General features: G+C 42.9%; 1 protein-coding gene across 2 annotated transcripts in view; it reads left to right on the top strand.

The window, feature by feature from the left end:
* DNAJC16 (DnaJ heat shock protein family (Hsp40) member C16) overlaps positions 1 to 27,785 on the top strand; it is a 39,656-nt gene continuing 11,871 nt past the window's right edge. The window contains exons 1-7 of one of the 2 annotated variants that reach the window (XM_035019728.1): positions 1 to 90; positions 1,943 to 2,127; positions 5,932 to 5,998; positions 7,019 to 7,358; positions 17,499 to 17,683; positions 19,475 to 19,579; positions 20,294 to 20,452. In XM_035019728.1, the coding sequence (XP_034875619.1) occupies positions 1,961 to 2,127; positions 5,932 to 5,998; positions 7,019 to 7,358; positions 17,499 to 17,683; positions 19,475 to 19,579; positions 20,294 to 20,452 (1,023 nt within the window). In that variant the 5' untranslated portion in view covers positions 1 to 90; positions 1,943 to 1,960. The remainder of the gene's footprint in view (positions 91 to 1,942; positions 2,128 to 5,931; positions 5,999 to 7,018; positions 7,359 to 17,498; positions 17,684 to 19,474; positions 19,580 to 20,293; positions 20,453 to 27,785) is intronic. The other variant, XM_035019729.1, reaches the window with a different exon arrangement.

Raw genomic sequence — 27,785 nt, 5'->3', positions numbered from 1 at the left:
GGCTAGCGCTGGTGCGGAGCGGAGGCTTCCGGCCCGGCGGACTAACTGGAGCACGGACGCTGCAGCCGGTTGGGCCGGTGCCCTTTCCCGGTAACTCCTTCCCGGCGTGACGCGCGGAGCCGCGGACGCGGCGGGGCCGGGCAGGCTCGGGGATCTCCCGTCAGTTCCTCCTCGTTCTCGGTTCCCCCGGGCCCGGGGAAAACCGGGAGCCGGCAGGGCCCGGCGCAGGGCTCTCGGTGGGCGGCGGGGAAGGCGGCCGTCTCTTGGAGGGTTGCGACCTCCGGCGGGAGCTCAGACCTGGAGCGTGCCTCCTGGAGCCGCTGCTCTGACCAGGGGATACTGCCCGCGGGCGGTAGCCTACCTGTTGGGCAGGTGGTTTCCTGCCCCGAGGCTGGCACAGTCGAGCTCGAGACTGCCAGCCAAAGAACTTCACAGCCCCCCCGCCTCTTGGCTGCTCACTGGAGGCGACTGACACGGTGGAATAAGGCAGCGATTGCACTGCGTGATAGAAAAAATAATAAGTATCACTTTCTGACTGTTGACCCTATGTTCAGCAAATCCTTTACATACATTTAACTTCCTTGCTGATCCTTTCAAGGTGGTATTATTCACCTCCATTTATGAATGACACTGAGGCTTAGCAAGTTTAAGTTAACTTGCCCAAGGTCATAAAGTGGTGGAGGGCAGATCCCAATATGACTCTGTTTCCAGAGCCTGTGTGCTTAACCAGTAGCTACCTCACCTTCCCGAGTTTTAGCGCTCTGTACGTGTTTTATAGGGCAGAATAGGTTATAGGTTGCCTTAACAAGGAAGAAACTGAATTGTTTTAGGATTTTTGTTCAGCATGCATGCAGTCCTAAAAATTGGAAATCAAATGAGTCAATTTCGTGAGCACTCCCACGCACTGTTTAGACTTCCGCTTGTCAAAATCCACCGCTGTTACAGCTTTGCCTTCCTTAAGTAAGGTGTCGCATTAGACACTTGAACCTTAAAACTTTAGTAATTCATGAAAAGTCAAGATAAATATGACCCTTGAAAATTCACCGTATGTTAGCACAAAGGTCATAATTCTGTACTGTAAAGGTCCGTGCAATACAGCACTACCTTGTTCATTAACCAACCAGGATTATTTCTGAACCCACAGTGAATTCAGTTACTGCACTCACCAGACATGGATCTTTAACATTTGAAGACCCTGCCTGGTCCACAGCCTTTGCCGTTAATCTCCCTTCACGTGGAAAACTAAATTTTTTCTCCCCAGTTTTTCCTCATCTTTGGTCTCCATTTATAATAACCATATTGCTCATGGTTAAAGAGCATCGTCCCTATTTTCTTGGTCCAGTGGGTGTGGTGAGAATAGAATTGGGGTACACAATGTCATAACCGTTTTTGTTTTTTTAGAGTATATCACTTTCCTACTTGTACTTATTTAACCCCAAGAATGTCACAGCTATTGAATTTCATAGTTTTGCACCTGGCAAATCTTACAGTCTCATGAATTTATTTAGCCTGTACTCAGTGAAGTGTTCTTAAGCCACGTATTTTTAAATTTAAAGTATTATTGTCAGAATAAGTAAAACAGTGTATTTAAGATGTAGTTGCCTTGATTTTCCTATGTATGTTTTCCCACATTTGCTTATTATTTCTTCATCTCATTCATTTTCAGTCATTTCTAGAGCTTTTCTAATCCAAGGAGTCTGGAAAGTTGCTGTTAATTCTTACTGCTCATCTTTTCATCTATTATAGTTCTTATGTATGATATATTCAAAAATAGTAGCAAGATTGTTGATTTTAAAAGACCTGGTCAAACAGATTGACACTTTTCCTGCCAAATAGAGTTTGTCTGTTTTATTTTTCATCTATATATCTTATCCCTTTATCTAAAAAGCAAGACTCTCCAGGTTTCTACCACTGAAACTTACTGCCTCTTCGATCATTTCAGCTCTGGAAAGGAAGAGAAATGGAAGTGAAAAAGTTGAGCATTTCCTGGCAGTTCTTGATAGTTCTGGTTCTGATCCTGCAAATTCTGTCTGCGTTGGATTTTGACCCATACAGAGTCCTAGGGGTCAGCCGAACAGCCAGTCAGGCTGATATTAAAAAGGCTTATAAGAAGCTCGCCCGGGAATGGTAGGTGAAACAAAGAAATAGCAGTTTAATATAAGCTAAGCAGTTTTAGTAGGGGAATGAAGCCTAAATTATGGTTAGCTTTTATTTATCTCTGTTTCAATAAATATATGTATCTGTCTAAAATACTTTATTGGGGAGAACTAATGTTCATGTTATTCTTTAATTTTTAGTGATGAGATCCAAAGTCTGTGTTGCTATGAAACCCACTTTTAAGAATTCTTTGGCCTAAAGGATTACCCTAGATGCTGCTAGCGTATTTACTGTTAAAGTCAAAGGGGGCTTTAGTTTTAAAATACATATGTAAATAGTCAACCATGGATCAGCTAACCATCCCCATGATGTGTTATTCATAAAGTAACTCTTTATGAGTGTCATTGCTGAAGAGAACACCCTCCAATCCTGTTTTCTAAATTATTAATATTAAGCTTTCAAGAAAATTTAGAGTAAGAGTTTTTTGCCCTCAATTTTACAATATTCAGGAACTGAGTACATTACTCTTAAAAATCATCCTGTAGAAAAATCATGATTTTACCTAGATAAGTTTTGTATTTGCTAAAGAGTATACAAGTGTTTGTGAATTAGCAGGATAGCAATGAATTTAAAACTTACAGACAGACATCGTCAGTTTTTTCCCCCGATGCTTTGGACATGCCAAAGAAGTAGAAGTATCTGGATCATATAGCTGGAGGGGAGCAGCAGGAGGGGAAAGGATGGGAAGGGCACTGGTGACTAGAAGCTGGGGGAGCCAGTCATAGATAATAAAAGCAGGTTTGGGATGAGACCGATCGTTGTGCACCTACTGCGTGCTAGGCTCCAGGTTCTATGCTTTTTATCTTATTTACACCTTATAATTACCCTATGAGGGAGATATGCTATCCCTCTTTTACCTGTGGGGAAACCTAGGCTCACTGTTACTAAGTATTACTTCTGGGCTCTGTAGCTTGACCTTCTGTGCCAATAGGTAGTTTATTCCTTTTTTTATTTTCTAATCACGTACACGTCTGAGCAGACGTAAGACTGAGTGGGTTAGTGTTGGGGCGGGCAGGAAGCTAGGCGGAAGCAAAGCTTCCCCATGCAGATGACATTGCAGGCTGTGCATGACTCTGCCTGGCACCATTATTCTTCAGTGAAGGACGTAACTTAGTTTTAAGCTGGTTGCGATAAAGGTAAAATATAGTTTAAAATACAATGTTTTGAATACATAAATATTTTAAACCAAACTCCAATCACAGAGAATCCAGAATTCGATACTAAAAACACAATCTGATTATGTGTGGCCCCTTTCCAGGGATTCTCTTTACAGCAAAATCGTTTCAAACTCTTGCCTCTTTATATTCAAAGCAAAATACATAAATCTGCAATAAATCCATAAGGTAGCAACATTCTTTTGGACAGGGTACTGGCCTTTGGCAACATTTTAAAAGCAGAAATCGCTTGAGTATGTGGGATTTATTAAAATGTACAGCTTTGTCTTTTCTGTCTTCCAGAGCTGAAAAGGGTGTTATGCTATTAATTAAATGAGTCATATGCTTCTCTTCCTTAATTAGATTCTCTCTAGGAGTCATTCATCACCTTAGAAATATAGAGAGTATCATCCAGGGAAAGTCTAAAATTTTACTTCACCTTTGTATTTTCACTGTGTTATTCCTTGTCGCCGTTTGGCTATGGCAGGGTTTTATCCCTAAAATCGTTGGTTTCACTTCATGATGGCTTCATATGCACTGAAAATAGCCAGTTTGACTTTTCGGAATGAACAGCAGCCGGGGGAAGTGGTTAATCATTGAATTGGGTTTGTAACTCTCCTCTGCTAGGTTTTACTACGAAGTAATGTTTCTTAAGCTTCTCAAGAGCTTTCTCCTTCTTTGGTGAAACCATTTCAAGTGACTTTTTTCTCTCAGGAAAGCTATGTTTCTCTCCTAATAATTAAGTTTTAACATAGGCGCCTTTCTGTTGTCATCTACATTGGCAAAATAAACACCCTCACACCCCAAGAAAGAGGCGTCCTAAAACTTGATAGGAAACAAATGGGTATAACATGGTCAGTCACTGGAACAGTAAGACGATTTGTCTATGACTTTTCTGTATTACTTTTTCTACAGCCAGTAGATACCAAGTACAGTATTTTCTTCATTTCCAGGTTTAAAGGACGTGTATCATATTGCGGTCGGTGACGTGTTTCCTACACACTGAAAATAGTATTGGGCAGTTCTTTCCTAGAGCTGGATTTATCCTTTTTTCTACACGTTTGCCACCTTGTGGTAGTGTCCTGCAATTAGGAAAATATCCCTTATAACCTGAAACTGTCTTGTGGTTTCCCCTGTTCTCTGGCCTTGGTTTTGTCTGCGTCAGGATCTGTGGTTCTAACCCAGCCACCCTCACAGCCCTCCCCTTGGTTTGGTCTCCTCAAAAGCCCCTTCCAATCCTTCTTCCCCTACCACATTCTGTATGTTAAATCTTCATTTGTGTGAATGCATCATTTCTCTCTTTTCAGCCTTTAGCCTAAGTTTGAATATTTAAAACGCTTTTTTTTTTTTTTGTCATCCAGAAACATGCTTTGGAACCCCCATCTTGTTTCCTTAAGTCATACTATTTTCATTATACCCAGCTGACATTTTTTTTTCTCACCAATATCCATAATGAGAACTAAATAGTTAAGGGAGGAATGGTGTCTAAATTCAACAGCCAGCCATTTTCAGTTTATTTTTAGAGAAATCAGAATATGTGGTATAATTCATTCAAACATGTTCCTGCCAGAATAAGCTGATCAAGTCATAAATTTTCTTTATTCCAGTGTACTTGGTGCTGTTTTTAGTAGTCATTTGCTTCCAGGTGGATTGTTTCTCTTTCCTGAACCTTTGCTAGAGGAAATTTACTAAAAGTTAGCAGAAGTGGTTACATGAAGAATAGGCTCTGTAATAGAGTCTCTTAACAAAAAGAACGTTGAAAAATCAGTTGGTATAAAACACTGATTTAGGTCTTGGGGGGATCCTAAGGAAGTAAAACCTAGCCCCTACTTTCCAGGACTTTAAAAATCTCCAAAGTGGAAATTGGCATAAGCACAGGCAGATTACAGAATAACCTATGACCGCAAATGGATACAGTTACTTGTCAGCTGTATAAAATAGCAAACATTAGTTGTAACAGAAGTTTAAATCACTTTGCATAAACTGTAGATTTTTCTCACCTCCTAAAACATGGGGCCTGGAAATCATTATCCACTTACAGGTAAAAGGCCACCTTAGGCAAAAAGGGACAAGCAGAGCAATAATGAAACTGAAATGTTCTCATTTGAACATCAGCAGCCAAATGCTATTTGGAACATGGTTGACACTTAAATGAATTCACGCCGTATCGGAAAGCTATTTCCTGTGTCTACCTGAGTTGTCAGAAGAAATCCCTTCCTTGATAACATTCTAACGTTGGGATGAGTTGCTGCCATCCTGGGAAGAGAAGTCGGTTCTTAGGGCTCAGTGTCGTTAGCCTGGAACCAGCTTCAGCAGTGTTTAGGAACCAGGTAAAGACATGCCTACAGCACACCCTTCCTCAGTGGGATGCTGCCGAACTCCCTGGCGCTTTGAAAATGTGCCCTGCTGAAGTGCTTTGGGTAGAAACACCTGTTTCAAAGTTTCACTTAATTATTATGGTCACGTGAAGCAAGTGATTGCTTCTGCCATTTATTTTTAAGAAACTGTCCTAACAGAATGGCCTTCCATTTGCCTCAGATGTAGTGAACTGTGTGTACAAGATGTTAATTGTGTGTAAAACATTAAATCCACGCTCACTGCCTGCCCGTTTGTGTTTCAGGCATCCTGACAAAAACAGAGATCCTGGAGCAGAAGACAAGTTCATCCAAATTAGCAAGGCTTATGAGGTATCATGTCAAACTTGTGATGCATCCATTAGCTCTGATAAAATATTTTTTTAAGTGGCCAGTTTTGTAAAGACCTCTCAGAAAGGGCACGCTCCCAATGCCCTTGACCCAGTTTCTAGATGACGGTAGAGAAAGCATATTCAGCCACATCCAATATGTTGAAATTGGTGCCTGAATAATTCAGCCCTTAAAAACAAAACAAAACAAAAAAACTGGCCTATTTTAAAGGCTTTAATTGGAATTGTAGAATTCTCAGAATTCCTAAATGTAGGTCTCTGTTTCCTTTGTAGGAACTTTTATCACATGCTCACCTCAGCAGCATATATACTAGAGCTTCTATTAAAGAAAGACTGGTGTGCCTGTATTTATTAAAGTCGCACAAGGTTACAGGTACATGTAAACACAAGATTTTCAACAGTTTTCCAACAGGTCAGCTTAAGTAGCTTGGTCTAGAATGTGCACAAAAGATAAGTCCGTGGCTTCCTGATTTGTGTATGGTAATGCTCTTCGAGAGACAGCGCTTGGCTCATAGAATGGCACATCATCCTAAAACAGCTTCTCAAAGTGTAGACTTCAGAGTTATTTCTGAGTAAAACAAAGCCAACGTACAAGACACTGAACTCAGTCCTGTGGCGACTTTTTGGTGTTCGCAGCTTTTCCTATCTCGGTTTGAGTTATTCCAACTTAAGTGGCATGACCTAGGCCATTTTTTTGTGGTCAACATTATGTTAAGTTTTATTTGTTTTACTGATGTGTCGAGTACTCTGAGAACTCAAAATCTCTAAAGCCAAGATGAACGCGAATATCTGAAGGACTGCAGTCTTTCGGTCTTGAAATACTGAACGTTTCTATTGAGAGAGGAGCTTCCTGGCATGTCGGAGACTGCATGCGGAATGTCGAGCCGTGCTATAGCTTTAAACATTTCTTTTCTTCCCGTGTCTTCCGTGCTGCTCACAGGATAGTCCTTGGGGTGAAACTTTTTCCATTTCACAGATTTCCTATTGTTGTCTTTCCTTATAGATTCTTTCCAATGAAGAAAAGAGGTCCAATTACGATCACTATGGAGATGCCGGAGAGAACCAGGGCTACCAGAAGCAGCCGCAACAGCGGGAATATCGCTTCCGGCATTTCCATGAGAATTTTTACTTTGATGAGTCCTTTTTTCACTTCCCCTTTAATTCAGAGCGGCGGGACTCCATTGATGAGAAGTATTTATTGCACTTCTCACACTACGTGAATGAGGTGGTTCCAGATAGCTTCAAGAAACCCTACCTCATCAAGATCACCTCAGATTGGTGCTTTAGCTGTATCCACATCGAGCCTGTTTGGAAAGAGGTAGTTCAAGAACTGGAAGGATTGGGTAAGATAATTTTATTTGCTAGAAGGTGTCTTTATAGAAGAAGGTAGCTTTTGTAGCTTGAATTTTATGGGCTCCTGGGGAGAAGGGACAGTGAGATTTCTCTTCACAAGTTCATGGTGACTGGGGTTTTTCCAGGGACACATTTTCAGAGGAAGAAATGTGTCAGCCATTCTCATTTTGCACTACGAAGTTGAAGCCTTATATGTATAGTTTCCTAACATCTAGTTGGGGGCCTAGTACATAGGAGAAATTTAAAAATTACTGGTTGAACAGAGCAGCCCTCAGGCATCAGTTTTGATGCTGGTGGGATCTGCAGATTGTTCTCAACAATATGATTGAATTTGCTAGAACTGCCATAACAAAATACCACAAAACAACAGAACTGTATTTTCTCACATCTCCCAAGGTTAGAAGTCCAAGATCAAGGTGTCGGCATGTTTGTTCTTTTTTTCTGAGGCCTCACTCCTTGGCTTGCGGATGGCCGCCTTCTCCCTGCATGTCCACATGGTTGTGTCTCCATGTGCATGTTTCTGGTATCTCTCTCTCTCTCTTTCTGTGTCCTAATCTCTTTACAAGGACACCAGGCATATTGGATTAGGGCCCACCCTAACGACCTCATTTTAACTTAATTACTTCCTTAAAGGCCCTATCTCTAAATACAGTCACATACTGAAGTACTGGGGGTGAGGACTTCAGCTCTGTCCATAACACTCATGGTCATGGGTTACCACTCTGGATCACAGATTAGCCCTTCCTGTGTTCATGGTTACCACTTAGTGCCAGGAAAATGCCAGCAATCCAGACAGGGTATTTATTTTAATGACTCTGAAAAGTTGGAATTACTGAATTGTGTGTGTGTGTGTATGTGTTGTGTTTTATAGGTATTAGCAGACCTATTCTTGAGTAACTAAAAAAGGCCAAACTCAATCACAGGGGCCAAGAGCCTGGGTGTCTCTGGAGAGAACAGACCAGTGAAAACCATTAGTTCGTTTATCCTAAAACAGAAATTTTCAGCTTATGGTTCAGAAGCAGTCCAGTGTGCCGAAATGCTTTCGTGAGACTGAGTAAAGAAGTTCTTGGAAGAAGATGAGGAAATAAGTTTAGCACAGTGTCAAACATGTGGTGGGCAGTCAGCAGATGCTTGCTGGTGGTGCATAATGAGTGAACGAGAGGGTGAGATCAGCTGGAAGCCCCTGGGTTGAACAGCTTCTTCGTCAAAAAGTGTAATTGCATTTTATACCCCACTAGGTGGTATACTGAAACCTATTTAACTTCCTTCGTCTAGGAGCCGACATTCAGACCCAATAGCAGAACATAAACGTTAAACCACCGCGTAAGTTAGGAAGGCAATGCGTTTACACCAAAGTCAGATTAGGGCCAACATTCTATTTTAAACATGCCAGGTGAACAACGTGAAGGAGCAAAGCATGGTGGTTACCTGTGTCCCATCCCTGGGCTTGGGAGTCATAGGCCAGTGTTCAGTGCATGTGCCACTCCAGCGAGCACCAGGCAGACCAATGTTCACATCTGAGCTCTGTCATTTACTATCTTTGTGTCCTTGGACAAATTACTTAATACACATTTCTCCATCTCTAAAATGGGTGTAATAATGTCAAACCAACAGGATTGATACGAAGATTAAATGAGAAAAATATCTATTAAGTTTCTAGTATATATTAAGCACAAACATAAAATGAGCCCTAGGGAATTTCTAATGAACTAGGTTTTCTGGTTTACCAAAGTAAAAATTTTTAAAACACCTATTTTATAAATTTTTAAAAATCAGTCTCAAATACAGGAGTCTACTTTCTTGAACTCACTGGCTACCAGGCACTGACTTTTGACTTACATTCAGCTAAGTCTCACAAGGTAATTAGAAGTTGGATGGGCAGGAAACCAAGGAGGAACATTACAGGCAGAGGGAACAGGGCAGCCAGAGACACAAAGAGCATCCAGGGGAGAGGGGGTCGCAGGGTGTGACTCTGGTGTAGCTGAGGGGGAGCAAGCAGGAAGAGCACGCTGGGACCAGGTAGTAAGGAGCCTTAAAGTCCAGGCTCAAGAAGCTGGACTTTATTTTACAGTGCGTAATAAAGCCAAGAGAAAATTGTCACGTAGAGGCATGATTTAATCGTATCTACACTTTAGAAAGCTGTTAGAGCCGCTTGAAGGACAGACTGAAGAAGGTTAGAAGAGTGGCAGGGAGGTCACCAGCCCTGGCAAGACAGCAACCACTGGCCCAGACTAGGACAGAAGGAAGAGAGAGGTGGACAAGGGTAAGATATTTGAGAGGTAGGATCGTGGAAGTCTGGAGGGACCTGGCTCCTGGAGACCACCTGAATGTGAGGAATGAGGAAAAAAGGAGAGAGGGGGACAAGATTGACTCTGCATTCTGACTTGAGCCAGTGGATGGGCAGGGAACGCAGGGAAGAGCTGGATTTGAGAACTTGTTCTAAATCGTAACTACGTTTGGACATACTGCACATGATGACATGAAAATAGTAACACTAGCTTGTATTTATGGAGAATTTACCATACGCCTAGCACAATTCTGTCAACGCATATGAAACAACAGCCATTCAAGGCAGGTGCTGCTGTCATCCCTTTTTTTACAGACATGTAGCTCATTTTGGGAACCTCGTCAGGGTCCCACCGTTGGCGTTCGGCAAAGCTGGGATTTGAACCATGGTAGTCTGGCCCTAAGTCCGTGCATCGCACACCATGCCGTATGGCCTTTTAATATCCTTAAATCTTTGACGATGGAAGATCTTGTTATTCTTTTGGGTTGTCATGCTGTTTGATTATAGTAAGTCGGGACTCAAGTGACAAGGATGTAAGAAGCTGAATTTAGATCCATAGAAGTGACATTTACTGAGGGTTCAGTCCATTCCCCCACTGCACCCCCAAAGTTCCCTGGAAGGCTGGTTTTGACCAAATGTATTAGATTAGTTTGGTTTATAAACCATTTTCCTCTTTGGAACGTTTGGATTAGTTGAAGATTCCCGACAGTCAAGGTCCACTTGGTTATAGTTGGGTGGCAGCACGATGAGATCTTTACAGCGTCCATGGCCATTTCCCTGTCCCAGTGAGGCAGCGCTACCCTTTAAGGCAGGTACTGCCAAAAATGTTTCTTTTTTTTTTCTTTTTTTTTAACATTTATTCCAGAGATAGAGAGGGCACGAGCAGGGGGAGGGGCAGAGGGAGAGGGAGAAGCAGACTCCCCACTGAGCAGGGAGCCCGATGCCAGACTCGATCCCAGGACCCCAGGATCATGACTTGAGCCGAAGGCAGACAGACGCTTAACCAACTGAGCCAACCAGGGCGCCCCCTGCCAAAAATGTTTCTATTCTATAGGAAGAGCAGACTGGGGCACCTGGTGGGCTCAGTCAGTGGAGCAGGTGACTCTTGATCTCAGGGATGTGAGTTGGAGCCCCATGTTTTGTGTAGAGATTATTTAAAAATCTCTCTCAAAAAAAAAAAGGAAGAGCAGACCATCTTAAAAATCAGCTGAGGGGTCTGGGGAAGCTCAGACCTGTCAGAATAACGTAAAATGCCTGGATTGCCATGGGTGGATGAACGAGAACAGTTCTGCCCCGGGGGGACATGCGGCTGCTGGTTAGGTGGAATCCAGAGCCACGCAGCGTGATTACGGCTAGTGTGCAAAGGCAGCCCACGTGTGTGGACAGCCGCCCTGGGGAGAAGGGCCAGAGTAGTAGGCGCTGCCTTCAACCTTGAGGAGCTTACTGTTGAGCTGAAGAGAAAAGATGTACCCAGAGAATACACACCTGACATTTGCAAGTACAGAATCACATTCGTAATTACAGAATAATAAGCGCTACAGGAATAAGCAGAGGATGAGGAAGAATTCATGTTCTCATTTCACACTCTGTTCTTGATGAACCAAGTACTATGTTAGACATTAACGTATAAGTTGTAGTAGTTTTTATTGAGCCTTTCAGTGGTTTGGCATTGTGCTAGGTGCGTTGTGAGGATTGTCTGTATCCCCAGAGCAACTCAGTGAGGGAGAGACTGTTGTTATCCCTGTTTTCCAGATGAGCAAACCGAGGCCCAGGAAGGGTAAGGGACTAACCAAGGTCACACTAGCCACCAGTAGAAGTGCTGGGATACAGACCCAAGAGCACAACTCTAGGGGTCACACTCAACCACCATGCTGCACGGCTTCAAAAATCAGTAAAACGTGGTCCTTGCATCAGCAGACTCAGGTGGGAGACACAGGTGAATTATCACAGTGCTCTGCATGCGCACGGGGAGGGGTACAGACAGCGACCAGGGTGTCAAGGAGGTTACATGTCTTAAAATCAAATACCATTTTAGGGCAACCCAATTTGAACAATCCTGCAGATTATTCACCATGACTTCTCATTTATTTTTTGTAAAAGATTTATTTATTTATTTTAGAGAGAGAGAGAGAGCGCATGAGCAGGGGGAGAGGCAGAGAGAAAGAACCTCACGCAGACTCCTCACTGAGCATGGAGCCTGATACGGAGCTTGATCTCACGACCCTGAGATCATGACCTGAGCCAAAACCAAGAGTCAGGCGCTTAACCGACTGAGCCACCCAGATGCCCCATGACTTCTTATTTTAAAAGAAGGAGTAATTTCTCTCCTTTAAGGAATTGTTAAGTATATAACAGTGTTACACTGTCTAGGAAAAGGGTCTACCTAGATACTGGTTTTAAAAAAATCTGCTTTAGTTTCATATCCTTGATTTTGTTCCGTTTCACATTATTTTGCATCTTTTAATTTCTTTATTGATGGGTTTGTGTTTAGTCAGATTCGACAGTGGCCTATTCCTCCAGCTGGCACTGTACATTCCTTAAGACATATGCAAAACTAAAAAAAAAATAAAAATAAAAAAAAATAAAGACATATGCAAAACTTGTGGGGCGCCTGGGTGGCTCAGTCATTGGGCGTCTGCCTTTGGCTCGGGTCATGATCCCAGGGTCCTGGGATCGAGCCCCACATCGGGCTCCCTGCTCCGCAGGAAGCCTGCTTCTCCCTCTCCCACTCCCCCTGCTTGTGTTCCCTCTCTCGCTATGTCTCTCTCTGTCAAATAAATAAAATCTTAAAAAAAAAAAAAAAAGACATATGCAAAACTTGAAACAAAGATGAATGTGTCTAGAGGTGCCTGGGCGGTTCAGTTGGTTAAACATCTGCCTTCAGCTCAGGTCATGATCCTAGGGTCCTGGGATCGAGCTCCACATTGGGCTCCCTGCTCAGCGGAGAGCCTGCTTCTCCCTGTCCCTCTGCTGCTCCCCTGCTTGTGCTTTCTCTCTCTCTCAGATAAATAAATAAAATCTTTAAAAAAAAAAAAATGAATGTGCCTATGTTATAAAGGAGAAAAAGAATTTCCCTAAAAGGTGCAATACACATTGGTACCTCAAAATAGAGGTACGACATGGACACATTGAGTACTGTAAGGGAGGAAGACTTCTTACAACCTCAAAAAGAGAAGGAAATGTTAGTGTTTTTAATTACCCAGGATCTGCAAATTAGCCAGAAACAACAATCCATATCAAAATCAAATGTTTCTGAAAAAGGTCGCATCTGCTTTGCCTTCCTTTTAAATTCACTACTCCTGTGTGTTTGGATTTGGGGCATGTCCGTCTGTCCTCTAGCCAAGCTGTGCTAAATCAAGATAAGAATACATGGATAGTTTTACTTGTTGTTGGCCACCTGAGCTTGCTTTATGGACCCTGAGCTTTGAAGTGTAGAAAATTCAAAGGCAAAGGAGGAGACAGTGGAGACTGTGTTGTTCTCTGTGACTCAGAGACCCCAAGTCACCACCCGCCACTGGTCATTTCCCAGGCGGAGTCTCTGTGAGATATCAGCACTACCAGCTTTTCTCACTCTTCCTTCCCAGCTTGGGTGGGGAAGGGGGAGGGTTAGACCTGAACTCTCTCTTTTTTTTTTTAAGATTTTATTTATTTATTCGAGATGGGGAGAGAGAGCGCGCACATGCGCAACAGTGGTGGAGAGAAGCAGAAGGAGAGGGAGAAGCAGATTCATGCTGAGCACAGAGCCCGATGCGGGATTCGATCCCAGGACTCTGGGATCATGACCTGGGTCAAAGGCAGATGCCTAACTGACTAAGCCACCCAGGCGCCCCTAGATCTGAACTCTTATTAAATATTTTCTCAGGAAGAAAAATACCAGCAATTGAAACACCAAATATTTATCATTCTTTATTCTATTCTAATCCACATGCTAGTTAATATAGAAGAGAGGTAAAATTCCTCCAGAATTTGGAAGTGGGATTATGATAGTAACAATCGAAGTCCTTTGTGGAAATGATCCAAGAAAATGGCCTTTATAGATTTGGAAACACATTTAACGAAGGTGATGTATGTAAGGACTCGAGGGTAATTTAAGTAAAAGAAATGAAGCCTAATCACTTGTATTCTGTTCTAACCAGGAAAGAAGCTGTACTGATGGGAGGGCAGGAGAGGTGGGGGGAGGACAGCTGAGAGAGCAAGGGTTTGCCGTGTGTATACCCCTCTGCAGGAGGAGACCAGCTGCTCGAGGCAAAAATCCCACCCCCACAGACACAGTCTAGGTTTCAGGCTTCACCATGGTCTGGATGAAATAATACTGAATAATAACAGTTGTAATTAATTAGGCACCTACTGTATTCCAGGCTCGGGGTTAGGTTCTGTTTTATGTTATGTGGTTTAGTCCCAACAGAACAACTTATCTCCATTTTACGAATGAGGAAACAGACCCAGAGAGGTGAAATGACGTGCCTGAAGTTACACAGCTAATGGGGAACAGAGCTGGGCTTGAATCTGGATCTGATTGTGAATACTGATTTTTAATTCATTGGTGTTTGTTTTTTTTTTTTTTTAACTGAGTGCCTACTAAGTGCCAGGACCTGTTCTAGATATTAGGGATGCAGCAGTAAACAAAACAAGCAAAACTCCCTGCACTCCGGGAGCTTATGTTCTAGTGAGTACACACCACTAAGTAAATCACAGAGTCCGACAAAGGGCGCTGTAGCCTGGTAAGGCAGGGTGGGTACCAGAGAATGCCAGGACGAGGTTACAGGCTGAAACTGTGCGGACAAGGAGGGCCTGGCTGAGGAGGCAGCCCACTGGGGGTGTGACAGTGAGCCCCAGGGATATCTGGGAGAAGAGTAGAGTGAACAAGTGCAGATCTTTTCAGTTTCCCTTTGCTCTCCAGGACTGCCTGCATCTCTCATCCCGACTCTGGGCCCAGCAGCCACCTTTCTGATTACTAATTTTGGTCCCTGTGTGTCCTGAAACCTGGCAGAGAGCACCCTGAATGGCACAGTTACTAGACAGGTGTACTCCCTGGGATCGGATAATAAATTGGCATCTGGTCTGTGTAAGATCATTTAGGGTGAGTCAGTCTCTAAGAAGTTGATCCCTCTGGTATTCAGAACCCACGGTGGAAGAGGTCAGTCTTCCGAGGCAGGAAGGGGCCAGGCTTCGCACTCGGGCGGGCGTGGGTCCCGACCCCAGTTCCGCTGCAAGCTGCCTATGGTGCCAGTTCAGTTGTCCTCAGCTCCCAGGCCCGGAGGACATGAAGGCAACAGCACTGACCGCTCGGGATATTGGCGAGCATGAGCAGTGATAGTGTATGTAAAGCTCTAGCCACGCTGCCTCACTTAGAAAGGGTTCAGGACATGGTCGTTCCACCCTTGGGCCTTAGCTGTGTGGCCACTTGACGTCCCTTGGTGATATGTCTTCTGACTTTACATAAAACCGAACCCAGCGTTGTATGTGCCTGCTATATTCCTGTTCCCTCTTCTGCTCGCACAGTTTTCACAAGCCCTTCCATTTGTTGACGCTATTCCGCAGTTACCTGGAATGCCTGCAGTGTGGTATGCTGTCCTGCACTCGACTTGGCTCTGGAACATCCAGCTCGGGTTCTGGTTCTGCAGTGCTGTCAGCTCTGCGAACTGGGATCACGTAATCTCTCTGAAGCTCACTCTTTGTAACATGAGGGAGTAGACCATGTGATGTCCAAGTTTCCTCCTTAAACCTGCCCTTGAGATACTCCAAGGGTCATAGTCAGGTAGCCTGCAGATAGATTTGTTTCTTCTCCTTAGCAGTTTTAATGCATTAAGCTTGTGATCCCTGCCATTTACCCAGCAATTCCATTTTTGGAATTTAATTAGGAAATCACACACGTACACAAAGACGTGTACACAAAGATATACAAGGGTGCCCATCAAAATATTCCTTGTAACAGTGAAAGCCAAAAGCAGCTTCAGTATTCAGACACTGATGGCCGGGTTTCCGCGGTTTCCGTGAGCTCCCGCTGTGTGCCACGCTCTGGTCTGGTGCTTAGGATACATCTGTGAACCGAACCAGGCTCGACAGAAAAAAGCCAAGTGTGAGATACGTTAGAAGATGGGAAGTGCTATGGAAAAAGGGAAAATGAGCAGGTTGAGGGGGATCCCGTGTGTGGAGAGTATGGTTTCAGACATGGTAGCCGGGTGGGCCTCATTGAGAAGGACTTGCAGTTGGCGAAGGAGGGACTCAGCTACGCAGATGTCAGGGAGGAACACACTCCAGGCAGAAGGAACAGCCAGTGCCAGGGCCCTAAGGCGGGAACATGCCAATGGCTTTAAGGAAGAGAAGGACGCTGGGTGCTGGAGCAAGATGAATGAGGAGGAGGACAGGGAGGTCAGCAGGGGATCCGGGGCCAAATTACAAAGGGCTTTGTTGGCCTTTGTGTAGATCGGCTTTTATTCTGAGTGAAATGGGAAGTCTTTGCAGGATTTGGGCAGAGGAGTGCCATGATCCGTTTTATGTGTTAGAGGAGACAGTGTGGTTAGTTGAGAATAGGCCACAGGGAGACCAGGAGAGACAATAACGTTAGGCGGGTGTTGCACAACCAGGGAAGAGAGATGGTGACTCAGAGGAGAATCTAAAGAAAGTGGAAACAAACAGATTCCTGGCGTATTTTGAAAACGAAACCAACAGGACTTGCTGACAGATTGGACGTTGGGTGTGAGAGGCAAGAGGTGGAAGATGACTCCGGTCTTCTGTCCAAGTAACAGGAGGGAAGGGGCCCCGTTGGTGACCAGGGGAGGCCTGCGTGGGATGGGCCTGAGGGAGGAGTGCAGGAGTTGGGTTTGAGAAATGTTAAGCTGGAGAAATCTGTTGGGCATCCACGAGAAGACTAGTCCTTACTGGCTGTTAATATTTCATGTACCTCCCATCTTTAGCTGAGGAGCTGACTCTCCAGATATACTGGTTGAAGGACGGAACAAGAAAAATTATTCAAATATTAAGTGAAATGAGTATCAGATGCTCCTATTTTGTTTTATATATAGGATATGTGTCTACACACGTGTTTGTGTAAGAAAAGGTACAGATAGATACCAAAATATTAACAGTAGTTATATGGGATTTGACTTCTGAGTGATTTCAACTTAATTTCTTTCTCCTTTTGAGAATGTGTACTTTCTAATATCTATCTCTACCAAGTAATTTGTATAAAAAGGAGAATTGTTCTGAAGAGTGAGAAGACTGACTTCTATCAATAAATCATAGTTATTTTTCCAATGATTGCCTAGTTGTTGAACCCTTGGACTTTTTACAGGTGTTTTTCCTTGTGAATAGAGGCACTATGAGCAGATCGCTTTCTTTTTTTTTTTTTCTTAAAGATTTTATTTATTTATTTGACAGAGAGAGACACAGTGAGAGAGGGAACACAAGCAAGGGGAGTAGGAGAGGGAGAAGCAGGCTTCCTGCTGAGCAGAGAACCCGATGCAGGGCTCGATCCCAGGACCCTAGGATCATGACCTGAGCCGAAGGCAGATGCTTAACGACTGAGCCACCCAGGTGCCCCAGCAGATTGCTTTCTTTTCTTATGAAGTATGTTCTCACGATCTCCCAAAATTCGAAATAATGGGGACTAAAAAATACAAAGATTTGTAGCTCTTAAATATTGCCAGATTATTCTGCAATAATAAAACTGAACCGATTTAGAATATCAGCAATGGAAAAAAAATGCCCATCAGCCTATTAGGAAAGATATCCTCCCCTCCTAGGTCAGGATTTCAATTGCACACCAAAAAATCACTTACAGCATTTCTTCATCTACCATGGGGCATAAAAAGGCCTCATGTAGGTCTTCCATACTTTGCAGGTGTAGGAATTGGCGTGGTCCATGCTGGGTACGAGAGACGCCTGGCCCATCACCTGGGAGCGCATAGCACTCCCTCTATCCTGGGAATCATAAATGGGAAAATCTCCTTCTTCCATAATGCAGTCGTCCGCGAGAACCTACGACAGTTTGTAGAAAGTCTTCTTCCAGGGAACTTGGTGGAGAAAGTAAGTACCTGGCGGAACAGTAGTTTACAAAGTACCTGGGAGCACTGGTGGCCCTGAACTCTGTCTGTGGTCATCTCAGACCTGAGTGTCATTTTGAATAGGACAAGACGTATGTTAATTAATTACTCAACCGAAATCATTTAAATGAAGTCTGTTGGAGACTGAAACAAGGTAAAAAGACTGAGAGAATCCCTCCCTGTTAGTAACCACTGGGCACGTTTACACGGTGGTGGGGATCTGAGCCTGAAATGACAATGACTCTGATTTTCTAAACCAAAAATTCAGTCACAATGTAGGATGAAGGATTTCTTTCTGACTCGTGAGTTTGTTCATTTGAAGGTATTTGTCTTATGAAAGGATTCAGATTAAGTTACATTTGGCTATATATTTAACAACCACATCTATGGAAAACACAAGACTCCATGAAGTCAAATACTTTTTGGAACTTCCAGAGCTTAGAGTAATACAAGTGTGAATAAATTTCACAAACAAAAATTGCACTAAAGAAGCCAGGTACAAAGAGTTCATACTAGTTTATGATTTTTATACTTAAGAAGCATTTTTTCCTCCAGTATCTTAGATTAGGGATCAAAGGAACTAGAACAAGATTCTTGTTTGCTTTAAGTGATTCATTCCTTTAACTGTACCAGGGAGAGTGAACATACCAACAATTCCAACCTATTTCCACATGCACTATTCATAGACTATCCCACCAGGATCATTATCCACAGAAGAAATATTTGTTGGAGCTAGCAGAGAGCAGGGCAGGCTCCTAGAATGATTGTAGGTTGTCCAGATGGGTCCTCAAACATTTATGAAATGTCTGTTCTCTGCCAGTCGCTGCAAGTGTTGAGAACACTTTTCAAGGAGCTCCCAGTCTAGTGGGTGATTATTTCCATCTCATCTGCTGAGAGGCTGCCCACGAGAGCTGAGAAAGGCTTCTTGGCAGAAACGGTCCCTGCACTGAGTTCACCAAGTGAGGAGAGAGAGGGAATGAGTTGCAGGCGGACAGAGGTCTGGGACATGAAGCAGTCAGCTCTGCGTGAAGTAGTCACTAGTGAGCAGGAGAGGGCAAGACTAGAGGGCTTTACAGGAATCTCACTGCCAGGACCTCCAAGCGCCCGGCCGCCCTGGTGAGAAACTTGGGCCTTGGTTTGCAGGTGCTTAGAGCCATTGAAGGGGGCTGAGCAGAGAGTGAATGATCAGATTGAGGTTTAATAGAGATCATTCTGGAAGCAGAATGGAAAGATAAATGGATTTTTTAACTATGAAGAATTTCTAGGTAAAATTTTTATTCGTGTTTTTTATATTCTCAGTAGGATTATTTAAGGCATAAACAGGGAAGCACAAAAGTAGCAGTTCACATGGTAATAAATGAAATGGTGTAACATACAGACTGAGTGGGCCCCCTTATTCTTTTAAGCCATTTTAGAAGCAATCATGGCATTATCTTCCACAGGGTAATAGATTAAGAAGGACAGTCTATAACAGATTAAGAAGCATGTCTATAATTCAAAAGTTCAATTTTTTTATAACGTGCTCAGTAATTACTCCAGAAAAGATTGTGATTTCAGTCTATAAGATTGGGAACACATGAAAATATGAAATCAGTAACTATTCTTTTAAACCGTTTTAGTCAAACAGAGACAAAAAATTAGTGGTCTGCATTTTTTATTTTTTACAAAACAATCTTTTACAGATACTGGGTTTTGTTTCATTATCTCCTGACTACATTATAATGCAGTTGTTGAGAACTGAATACTGAAACTAACCTCCTCTCTTCCACTTAAGGTTACAAATAAAAATTACGTCCGATTCCTCTCTGGCTGGCAGCAAGAGAATAAACCTCGTGTCCTTCTGTTTGACCAGATGCCCGTCGTACCACTGCTGTACAAGGTATATGAGGTGCTGGGGGAATGTTTGCTCTTTTTCTGGTGGAAGGAACTTGTGGCCTGCTTGTCCTTTTCGTAAGAGCTTATCCAAAGAGAAATGTTTGAAGACCAGAAATCTGCCTTAGCCGCCATACACTGAGCACCTCCTGATACCATTAAATGTGCTAGTGCATTCCACACACATAAGAGCATGGAATCTTCAGAAGAGCGCAGTGATACAGTATCATCCCTGTTTTATAGACCAAGATACTGAAGCTCAGAGAGGTTGTATAACCTACCCCCGTGGTGACTGCATGATTCCCAGACCCGCCCTCTGAATGACCCCGTCTGCAGCACTTCCAGTACCCCTCTGGTTAACCCTGTGACATGAGATGGGAGAGGAAAGTGTCCTGCTTAACCCCTGGCACGGTCACTGCCGTCTTCCATAATTGAGGTGATTCCTCAAACACTCCCATGTCTCCAACCCAGTGTAGATCTCAGTAAACTGAATATTTTTCTCCATCTGTAAAAAAAAAATAAAATTCACTGTGTTTGGCTTTGTGGATCCAGTTTTCGGGCATGAACACCATAGAATTCCTCCAAGTGCACAGAGGTCTAGCAGCCCGAGTGGGGCTATACAAGCTAGCATTCGTCTCCACCATTGGTGTGAACTCGTCACACTTGGGTTTGTGTGATCCGCTGCCAGTTTAATTTCTTCCTCTCTCTTACACCCTGACAGTTGACTGCTTTTGCATACAAAGATTACTTGTCATTTGGATATGTACACATCGGTTTGAGAGGGGCGGAAGAGATGACAAGACGGTACAATGTCAATGTCTATGCCCCCACCATCTTGATCTTTAAAGAACACATAAACAAGCCTGCAGATGTTATCCAGGTACGTGAGAGTTGCCCTGTTGTGAGATTGCCCTCGCATTGTATCTTGGGCCTTTAGAAATAAACAGCAACATTGAACAGAGCAAGTGAGAAGGAGAAATTCGTTTTTAATTTCTTCCTTCAGAGGCATGAAATTTAAAAACGAGTTTGGTTTTCATCCAGTTTGGGACTGTTTTGCTCAAAAAATAATCCTTTGACAGAAAATAGGATGGTGGCGATGCCAAGAGCTGAGGGAGGAAGATAATGGGGAGTTGGTGTTTCATGGGGACATTTTCCGTTTGGGATGGCGGCGAGAGCAGTTGCACAACAATGTGAATGTATTTAATGCCACAGAATTATGCACTTGGAAATGGTTAAAATGGTCTATTTATGTTATATATATTTTGCAAGTAAGAGGGGCACCTGGCTGGCTTAGTCATAGAGCATGTGACTCCTCTATCTTGGGGTTGTAGGTTCAAGTCCCACATTGGGTACAGAGATTACTTAAAAATAAAATCTTTAAAAAAAAATTTTAGGGCGCCTGGGTGGCTCAGTTGGTTAAGCGACTGCCTTCGGCTCGGGTCATGATCCTGGAGTCCCTGGATCGAGTCCCACATCGGGCTCCCTGCTCGGCAGGGGGTCTGCTTCTCCCTCTGACCCTCCCCCCTCTCATGTGCTCTCTCTCATTCTCTCTCAAATAAATAAATAAATAAATCTTTAAAAAAAAAAAAATTTTTTTAAATAAGAAACAATAATCACTTTATCTCTAAAGTGATCCTGTCAGAAAATCAGTAATCTTATTCTAAAATAAATTACAAAGATAAATTTAAAAGTTAAATATAAAACAACAATAAAAAGGAATGAAAGAAAACCATAAACTAACTTGGAGAACATATAAGTGAATATCTGAGCTTAAGATAAAGAAGGGTTAAAAATCTCGGAAAATCTTGTTTTATAAGTTTTAAATTTGTATATAAATACTTAAAAGTTTTAAGTTAAACAATAAGCTAAGAGAAATATTTACAACCAATCTAAAAAAGATGGTTATCTTTAATTTCTCATGAGCTTCTTCTAATCAAAGAGATCAACACAAAACTTACCGAAAGTGATCGCTTAATGGGTATAGGGTTTTCTTTCAGGGTGATGGAAGTGTTTGGGACTAGAGAGAGGTGATTGTTACAAAACACTGTGCATGTACAAAATGCCATAGAGTGATACATTTTAAAATAGCTAATTTTATGTTATGTGAATTTCACCTCAATAAAAAAAAAATTTTAATAAAACTTCCCAAGAAGAGTAGGTTGAGAATATGAATAAAATTCTGAGAAGAGATTTAGGTGACTGATAGTCACTTTTAAAAATTAAATCTCACTAATCAAGAAAAACCAGTTTAACATTTTCTTCTCCTCCCATCACATTGTTAAAGATTTTCAAAGTGAAGATACTCAGTTGAGAGTGGAGAGAAACAGTCGGTCTTTTGTTTGGCCAAGCTGGAGGAAGCTTCAGAAGTTTTCAGAAAAGTAGTTGGGTGGTAATAGGCCAATTGCGTTGATTCATTCAGGAAAAGAGTATTCCTGAGTACCTGAGTACCTTATGTGGGCCAAACACTGCCCCTAGTGCTGGGGACAAAGCCCTGAACAAAGTCACCTGAATTCCCTGTTCCAGGGTCTGTCCTGTGTCTAGCGGGGATGACAATGGGCATAACATACTCCATGGTGCCGTGTCATATGGGGAGAAGCGCTAAGGAGAAAAATAAAGCAGGAAAAGGGAATGTGGAGTTGGGAGAGCAGGTTCACATTTTTTAAGGTAGAATGACCAAGAGGGGCCTCACTAAGAGGAGGCTTGCGTAAAGACCTCGGGAAGATGAGATTACCTTTTAGGAATCTGTCCTCAGGGAAAAGGAATTCAGACCAAAATTACAGAGACATTATCGTTTGTAACCAATTTCACTGGGGGAAAAATACAAATATCCAACAGTAAGCTAATTATTGGTATATACCAAGCAGGGACTACTACATAGTCATTTAGCCGTTAGAACGGCTGTTCTAGAACACTTACTGATGGGGACAGTTTTCATAACATAATGTTAAAAAGAACATGCAGGATGCAAAATTGAGGTTCCTCACCCTGTAGCAGGTCTGAACTCTGTGGTCATCTCAGACCTGAGTTCCATAGTAGTTAATTACTCAAACAAAATCATTTAAATGAAGTCTGTAAAAGCCTGAAAATTGAAACAGATGAAGCACAGAGACTGAAGGATCTCAATACATACCAATTCCATACACACTCTAAACCCTGATCTCGATTTTGTGACGTGTGTGTATGTGCATGCATGTGCATAGGAAAAAGCCGGAAATAAATACATCTCTTGATGGTAAAATTACATATTATCCTAATATTGGGGTTTTCAAAAATCCCTATCATGAACACGTATTATTTTATTTCTTTAATGTTATTTTTGTTTTGTTTTGTTTTAAGGATTTTTTTTCACATAATCTGCACCCAAAGTGGGGCTTAAACTTACAACCCTGAGATCCAAGAATCAGCATGCTCCACCGGCTGAGCCAGCCAGGTGCCTCTATTTTTTTTTAAAAAGCACTAAGATCCCTTTGATTTACTTTCTCGTAAAGGAAGCTAGAATGAGAAGTTCTATAAAATCCTTTATTTCATTCACTCAGTAAACATTTTGTTTCCTGCCTGCTGTGTGAAAATACAGAGGAGCTCTGGCATCCAGAGTTAGTCTTTGTCCTCACAACTCCATCAGAGGAGAGAGGCCTGAAGGCAATTTCCATCCACTGGCATGGGTGACTCACTCAGATGTGAAAGTAGAGGAAGGGCACTTGAGGCTGGGACTAAAGGAAGGATGGCGTCTGAGGCAGAACCAGATGGGGGAAGGGAAGGGGACAGTGAGGAGAGAAGGGCAGGTTTAGGAAGAAGGTAATGAATTCAGTTGTGGACGTACAGAATGCGAGCTGCCTGCAGGAAGTCTGAGGGGAGGTGTCCATCGGACAGTAGGGTGTAGGGATCCAGGTCTTAGTGAGCTGGGGAGAGAGATCTGTAGCACCTCAGTGAGTTGTGAGAGGTAGAAGTCCTCAGTGTGGCGCAATCTCCCAGCCATACATAGTAGGTGAGGTAAGGAGAGAAGGGGGCCAGGGACAAAATTCTGGACAACCGCCGGCAATTAAAAAGGGGGTGCCCTGCCCGATGGCAGCTGAGGAGCTGAGAGAATCAGGAAGAAAACATGCTGGTGGTGAAGAAAGGAAACGAACTTCTCAGTTCAAGATTAATCTATGAAGACTTCCTAAATTGCTTTTCAGTAATAGCTTCTACTCTTGAGAATGATTTATTTATTCCTCAGGGAAAATTGTAACTCAAATACATTTACAGAATTACTGGCACAGGGGTGCCCGGTGGCTCAGTTGGTTAAGTGTCCGACTCTGGATTTCGGCTCAAGTCGTGATCTCAGGGTCACGAGATCGAGCCCCTCACGAGGCTCTGCGCTGGGGGTGGAGCCTGTTTAAGATTCTCTGTCGCCCTCTGCCCCTCCCCTCTCCTGTGCACACACACATGCTCGCTCTCCCTCTCTAAAAAAAAATTACTGGCACAATGGATGCTTTACCAGTTTGCTCCTATGGATAAAAGCACCACTTGTTCCGTGGAGCACTACTGAATTTGTTTTATTTGCTGAATAGTATTTTTGGCCACATGGTAATTTCTTGATTCATTCTTCCATCAGTGGGCATTTCGGGGCTTTAGGAGCCGTGTTGTCATGAACATCATGGGTATCTCAGTCTATCTGGGTTTCTCTAGGACAGCAGTTTTCAGAATGAGGTTCACAGACCCTGGGGTGGGGGTGAGAAGTCTGTGAGATCAAAACAACACGGAGACGTAATTTGTCCTTTTTCTCTGTGTTGACACTTGCACCGATGGTGTGAGAGCTGTGGTGGGAGAAACTGCCAGTGCGTAAGCCCAGGACCTAACCCAGTGTGAAAGCCCAGGACCTAACCCAGTGCTTAAGCCCAGGACCTAACCCAGTGCATAAACCAAGTCACAACCCAGGACATAAACCCAGGCCTGGGCCCCAGACTACCAATAAGCATCTGTTTTTCTCTCCTAAGCACTCACCATAAAAACAAACAGAAACAACACTCCTTTATCACTTAATGCCCTTGATGAAGCAGTAGCAGGTATTAATTTTATTAATAAATAGATTGACCCCTGAGTACACGTCTTTTGGGTATTTTTAACATCCTGTGTGACAAAACAGGAACACTGCTGTGTGCCAGAGTATAAAAATTGTTGTCTGGAGGGTAAGCATTTGTGTGATGACTTAACTCGTGAGTTTTGAACTAGCCCCCTTTTTTAATGGAACATTGTTTTTACTTGAAAGAATAACTGACAGACAGCTAGGGTTATTCAGACTTGGGTTTGTTACAGGTATTTCCTAAAAACTGAACACAGTGAGCCTACCACTTTAAGGGAAGCAACTGACAGTATGTATTGCCAATGATAAAATTCAGGCTTCCAAGAAAATCAGAATTCTGAAAAATTTGTACCGGCCATTATGAGCTTCTCAAAACTTTCTGATGAGATTGGTTCATCTGTGTGGTGTGCTTTTTTTTATATGTATAATAAAATCCATCAGCATTTGGAAGATCAGAACCAATATTTTCCAAATGACCAATGAATGCATGATTTTTAAAAATCATGCCTGAGTAGGGGCGCCTGGGTGGCTCAGTCATTAAGCATCTGCCCTCAGCTCAGGTCATGATCCCAGGGTCCTGGGATCGAGCCCCGCATCGGGCTCCCTGCTTGGCGAGAAGCCTGCTTCTCCCTCTCCCACTCCCCTGCTTGTATTCCCTCTCTCGCTGTGTCTCTTCTCTGTCGAATAAATAAAATCTTAAAAAAAAAAAAAAAACATGCCTGAGTAAAAGATCCATTTTAGTGCAAGGTGATCAGTGAGTTTAAATTTAACAAAGTATTAAAAGTTCCCTGAATCCAGGGACACCTAGCTGTGACTCTTGATCTCAGGGTCATGAGTTCAAGCCCCATGTTGGGCATGGAGCCTACTTTAAAAAAAAAAAAAAAGCATAAAGGTGTTCTGAGACCAGGAAGTTTTGAGAACTGTTGCTTCCCAGGTATATCTGGTTGCAAAATCGCTGGGTCCTGGGGTCTGCACATCTCCAGCTTCTCTAGGTAATGTTTTCCGAAGTGATGTTACCAGTTTACATTTCCACCAGTCACATGTGAAAGTTTCATTGCTCCACATCCTTGCCAACACCAGTTCGATTTAATTTTTCTGAGTTGACTGATTAATGGTATCTCATTGTGATTCTGCTGTGCATTTCCCTTAATCACAAGAAAGCGGATGATGGGCCTTTTGGATTTCCCCTTTTGTGACATGACTGTCAAGTGTTTTACCCATATTTTTCCTATTGAATTGTCTGCCTTTTTGCTAATGATTTGTACCAGTTATTTATACAACTGAAATCATGCAGTGTCTGGCTTTTGTCAGCTTATATTTGTGAGGTTCATACGTGTTGGCATGAATATACTACAGTGTATCTGTGCAGGCTGCTGCTGACAGACTTTTTGCTTTTCCCAGTTTTTAGTGATTTGACCAGTGCTGCTATGACTATATTCTTGCATTTGGCGTCTTTTTGATGAACAACATATGTTCTTACTTTTAACGTATTCACTGTGCCAACATTTTCCTTTATGATTGATTGGTTCTGTTTGTTTACTGTTTAAGACATCTTCCCCTACATCAAGATAATAAAGATAATCCCTTCACGGAGCTTCTAAAAGCTTTATAGTTTGCCTTTTATACTTAGGTATTGGCCATTTGCAAATAGTCTTGAGGGGCGCCTGGGTGGCTCAGATGGTCAAGCATCTGCCTTCGGCTCAGGTCATGATCCCAGGGTCCTGGGATCGAGCCCCGCATCGGGCTCCCTGCTCCGCAGGAAGCCTGCTTCTCCCTCTCTGACTCCCCCTGCTTCTCCCTCTCCCACTCCCCCTGCTTGTTTTCCCTCTCTCGCTGTGTCTCTCTCTGTCAAATAAATAAAATCTTTAAAAAAAAAAAAAAGAAATAGTCTTGATAACTCACAGAGCAAATCCTCCCACTTTGTTTTTGGATTTTAGGAGGATGGGGGAGCTTCTTCAATAGCATCTTGGCTATTCTTGGTCTTTTGTATGTTTTATATACATACTACATTCTGTCTGTCAAGTTCCCATCAAAACCAACAAACGTGTTGGGATTTTATTGGGTTTGTATTGACTCCTTAAATCAGTTTGGGAAGAACATGCATCTTGGCAAAAATTAGCCTTACAACCTATGAGCATCGTATATCTGTTTTCATTTGTTTAGGTGTTCTGTAATATGTCTCTATAAGCTTTTATAATTTTCTCTGTGAAGATCGTACTTTTTTTCCAGCTTATTTCTAGGTACCTCATATTTTTTAATGCTATTGAAAAGGGTATCTTTTTTTTTTTTTTAAGATTTTATTTATTTGACAGAGAGAGTCACAGTGAGAGAGGGAACACAAGCAGAGGGGGTAGGAGAGGGAGAAGCAGGCTTCCTGCCAAGCAGGGAGCCCGATGTGGGGCTCGATCCCAGGACCCAGGGATCATGACCTGAGCTGAAGGCAGATGCTTAACGACTGAGCCACCCAGGCACCCGAAAAGGGTATCTTTTTTACTGCATTTTCTGTTTGGTGGTATTAAGTAATACAATTGATTTTTTTAAAGATTTATTTATTTTTAGAAAGAGTGTGTGCTTGTGAGTTGGGGGGAGGGGCAGAGGGCGAAGGAGAGAGAGAATCACCAGCAGACTCCCAGCTGAGCACAGAGCCCTGTGGGCTGGATCCCACAACCCTGAGATCATGACCTGAGCCAAAACCGAGAGTCAGACGCTCAACCAACTGAGCCACCCAGGCGCCCCTACAATTGATGTTTAAACATTGACTTTGTGTCCAGAAATCTTGCTAAACTCTCTTACTGATTGAAATAACTTATCTGTACCATCTTTGGGGTTTGCTAAATACACAAACATATCATCTGAGATTAATGGCAGTTTTGCTTCTGTTTTATTTCTTTTTCTTACTTTACTGTGACCTCTGGTGTGATGGATAGAAATGTAGTGATGGAGGGGGTTCCTGGGTGGCTCAGTCAGTTGAGCATCTGACTCTTGATTTTGGCTCAGGTCATGATCTCAGGTCATGGGAACGAGCCCCATGTCAGGCTTCGTGCTCAGCTGGGAGTCTGCTGGAGATTCTCCCTCTCCCTCTGCTCCCCTTCCTGCTCACATGTGCGAGCATACATGTGGGATCTCTCTCTCTCTCTCTCTTCCCCTAAAA

Source organism: Mirounga leonina, unplaced genomic scaffold (genome assembly GCF_011800145.1).
Source record: "Mirounga leonina isolate KUSES-001 unplaced genomic scaffold, KU_Mleo_1.0 Mir_173, whole genome shotgun sequence".
NCBI classification, from domain to species: Eukaryota; Metazoa; Chordata; class Mammalia; order Carnivora; family Phocidae; genus Mirounga; species Mirounga leonina.
This window is presented reverse-complemented; position numbering and strand designations above follow the sequence as displayed.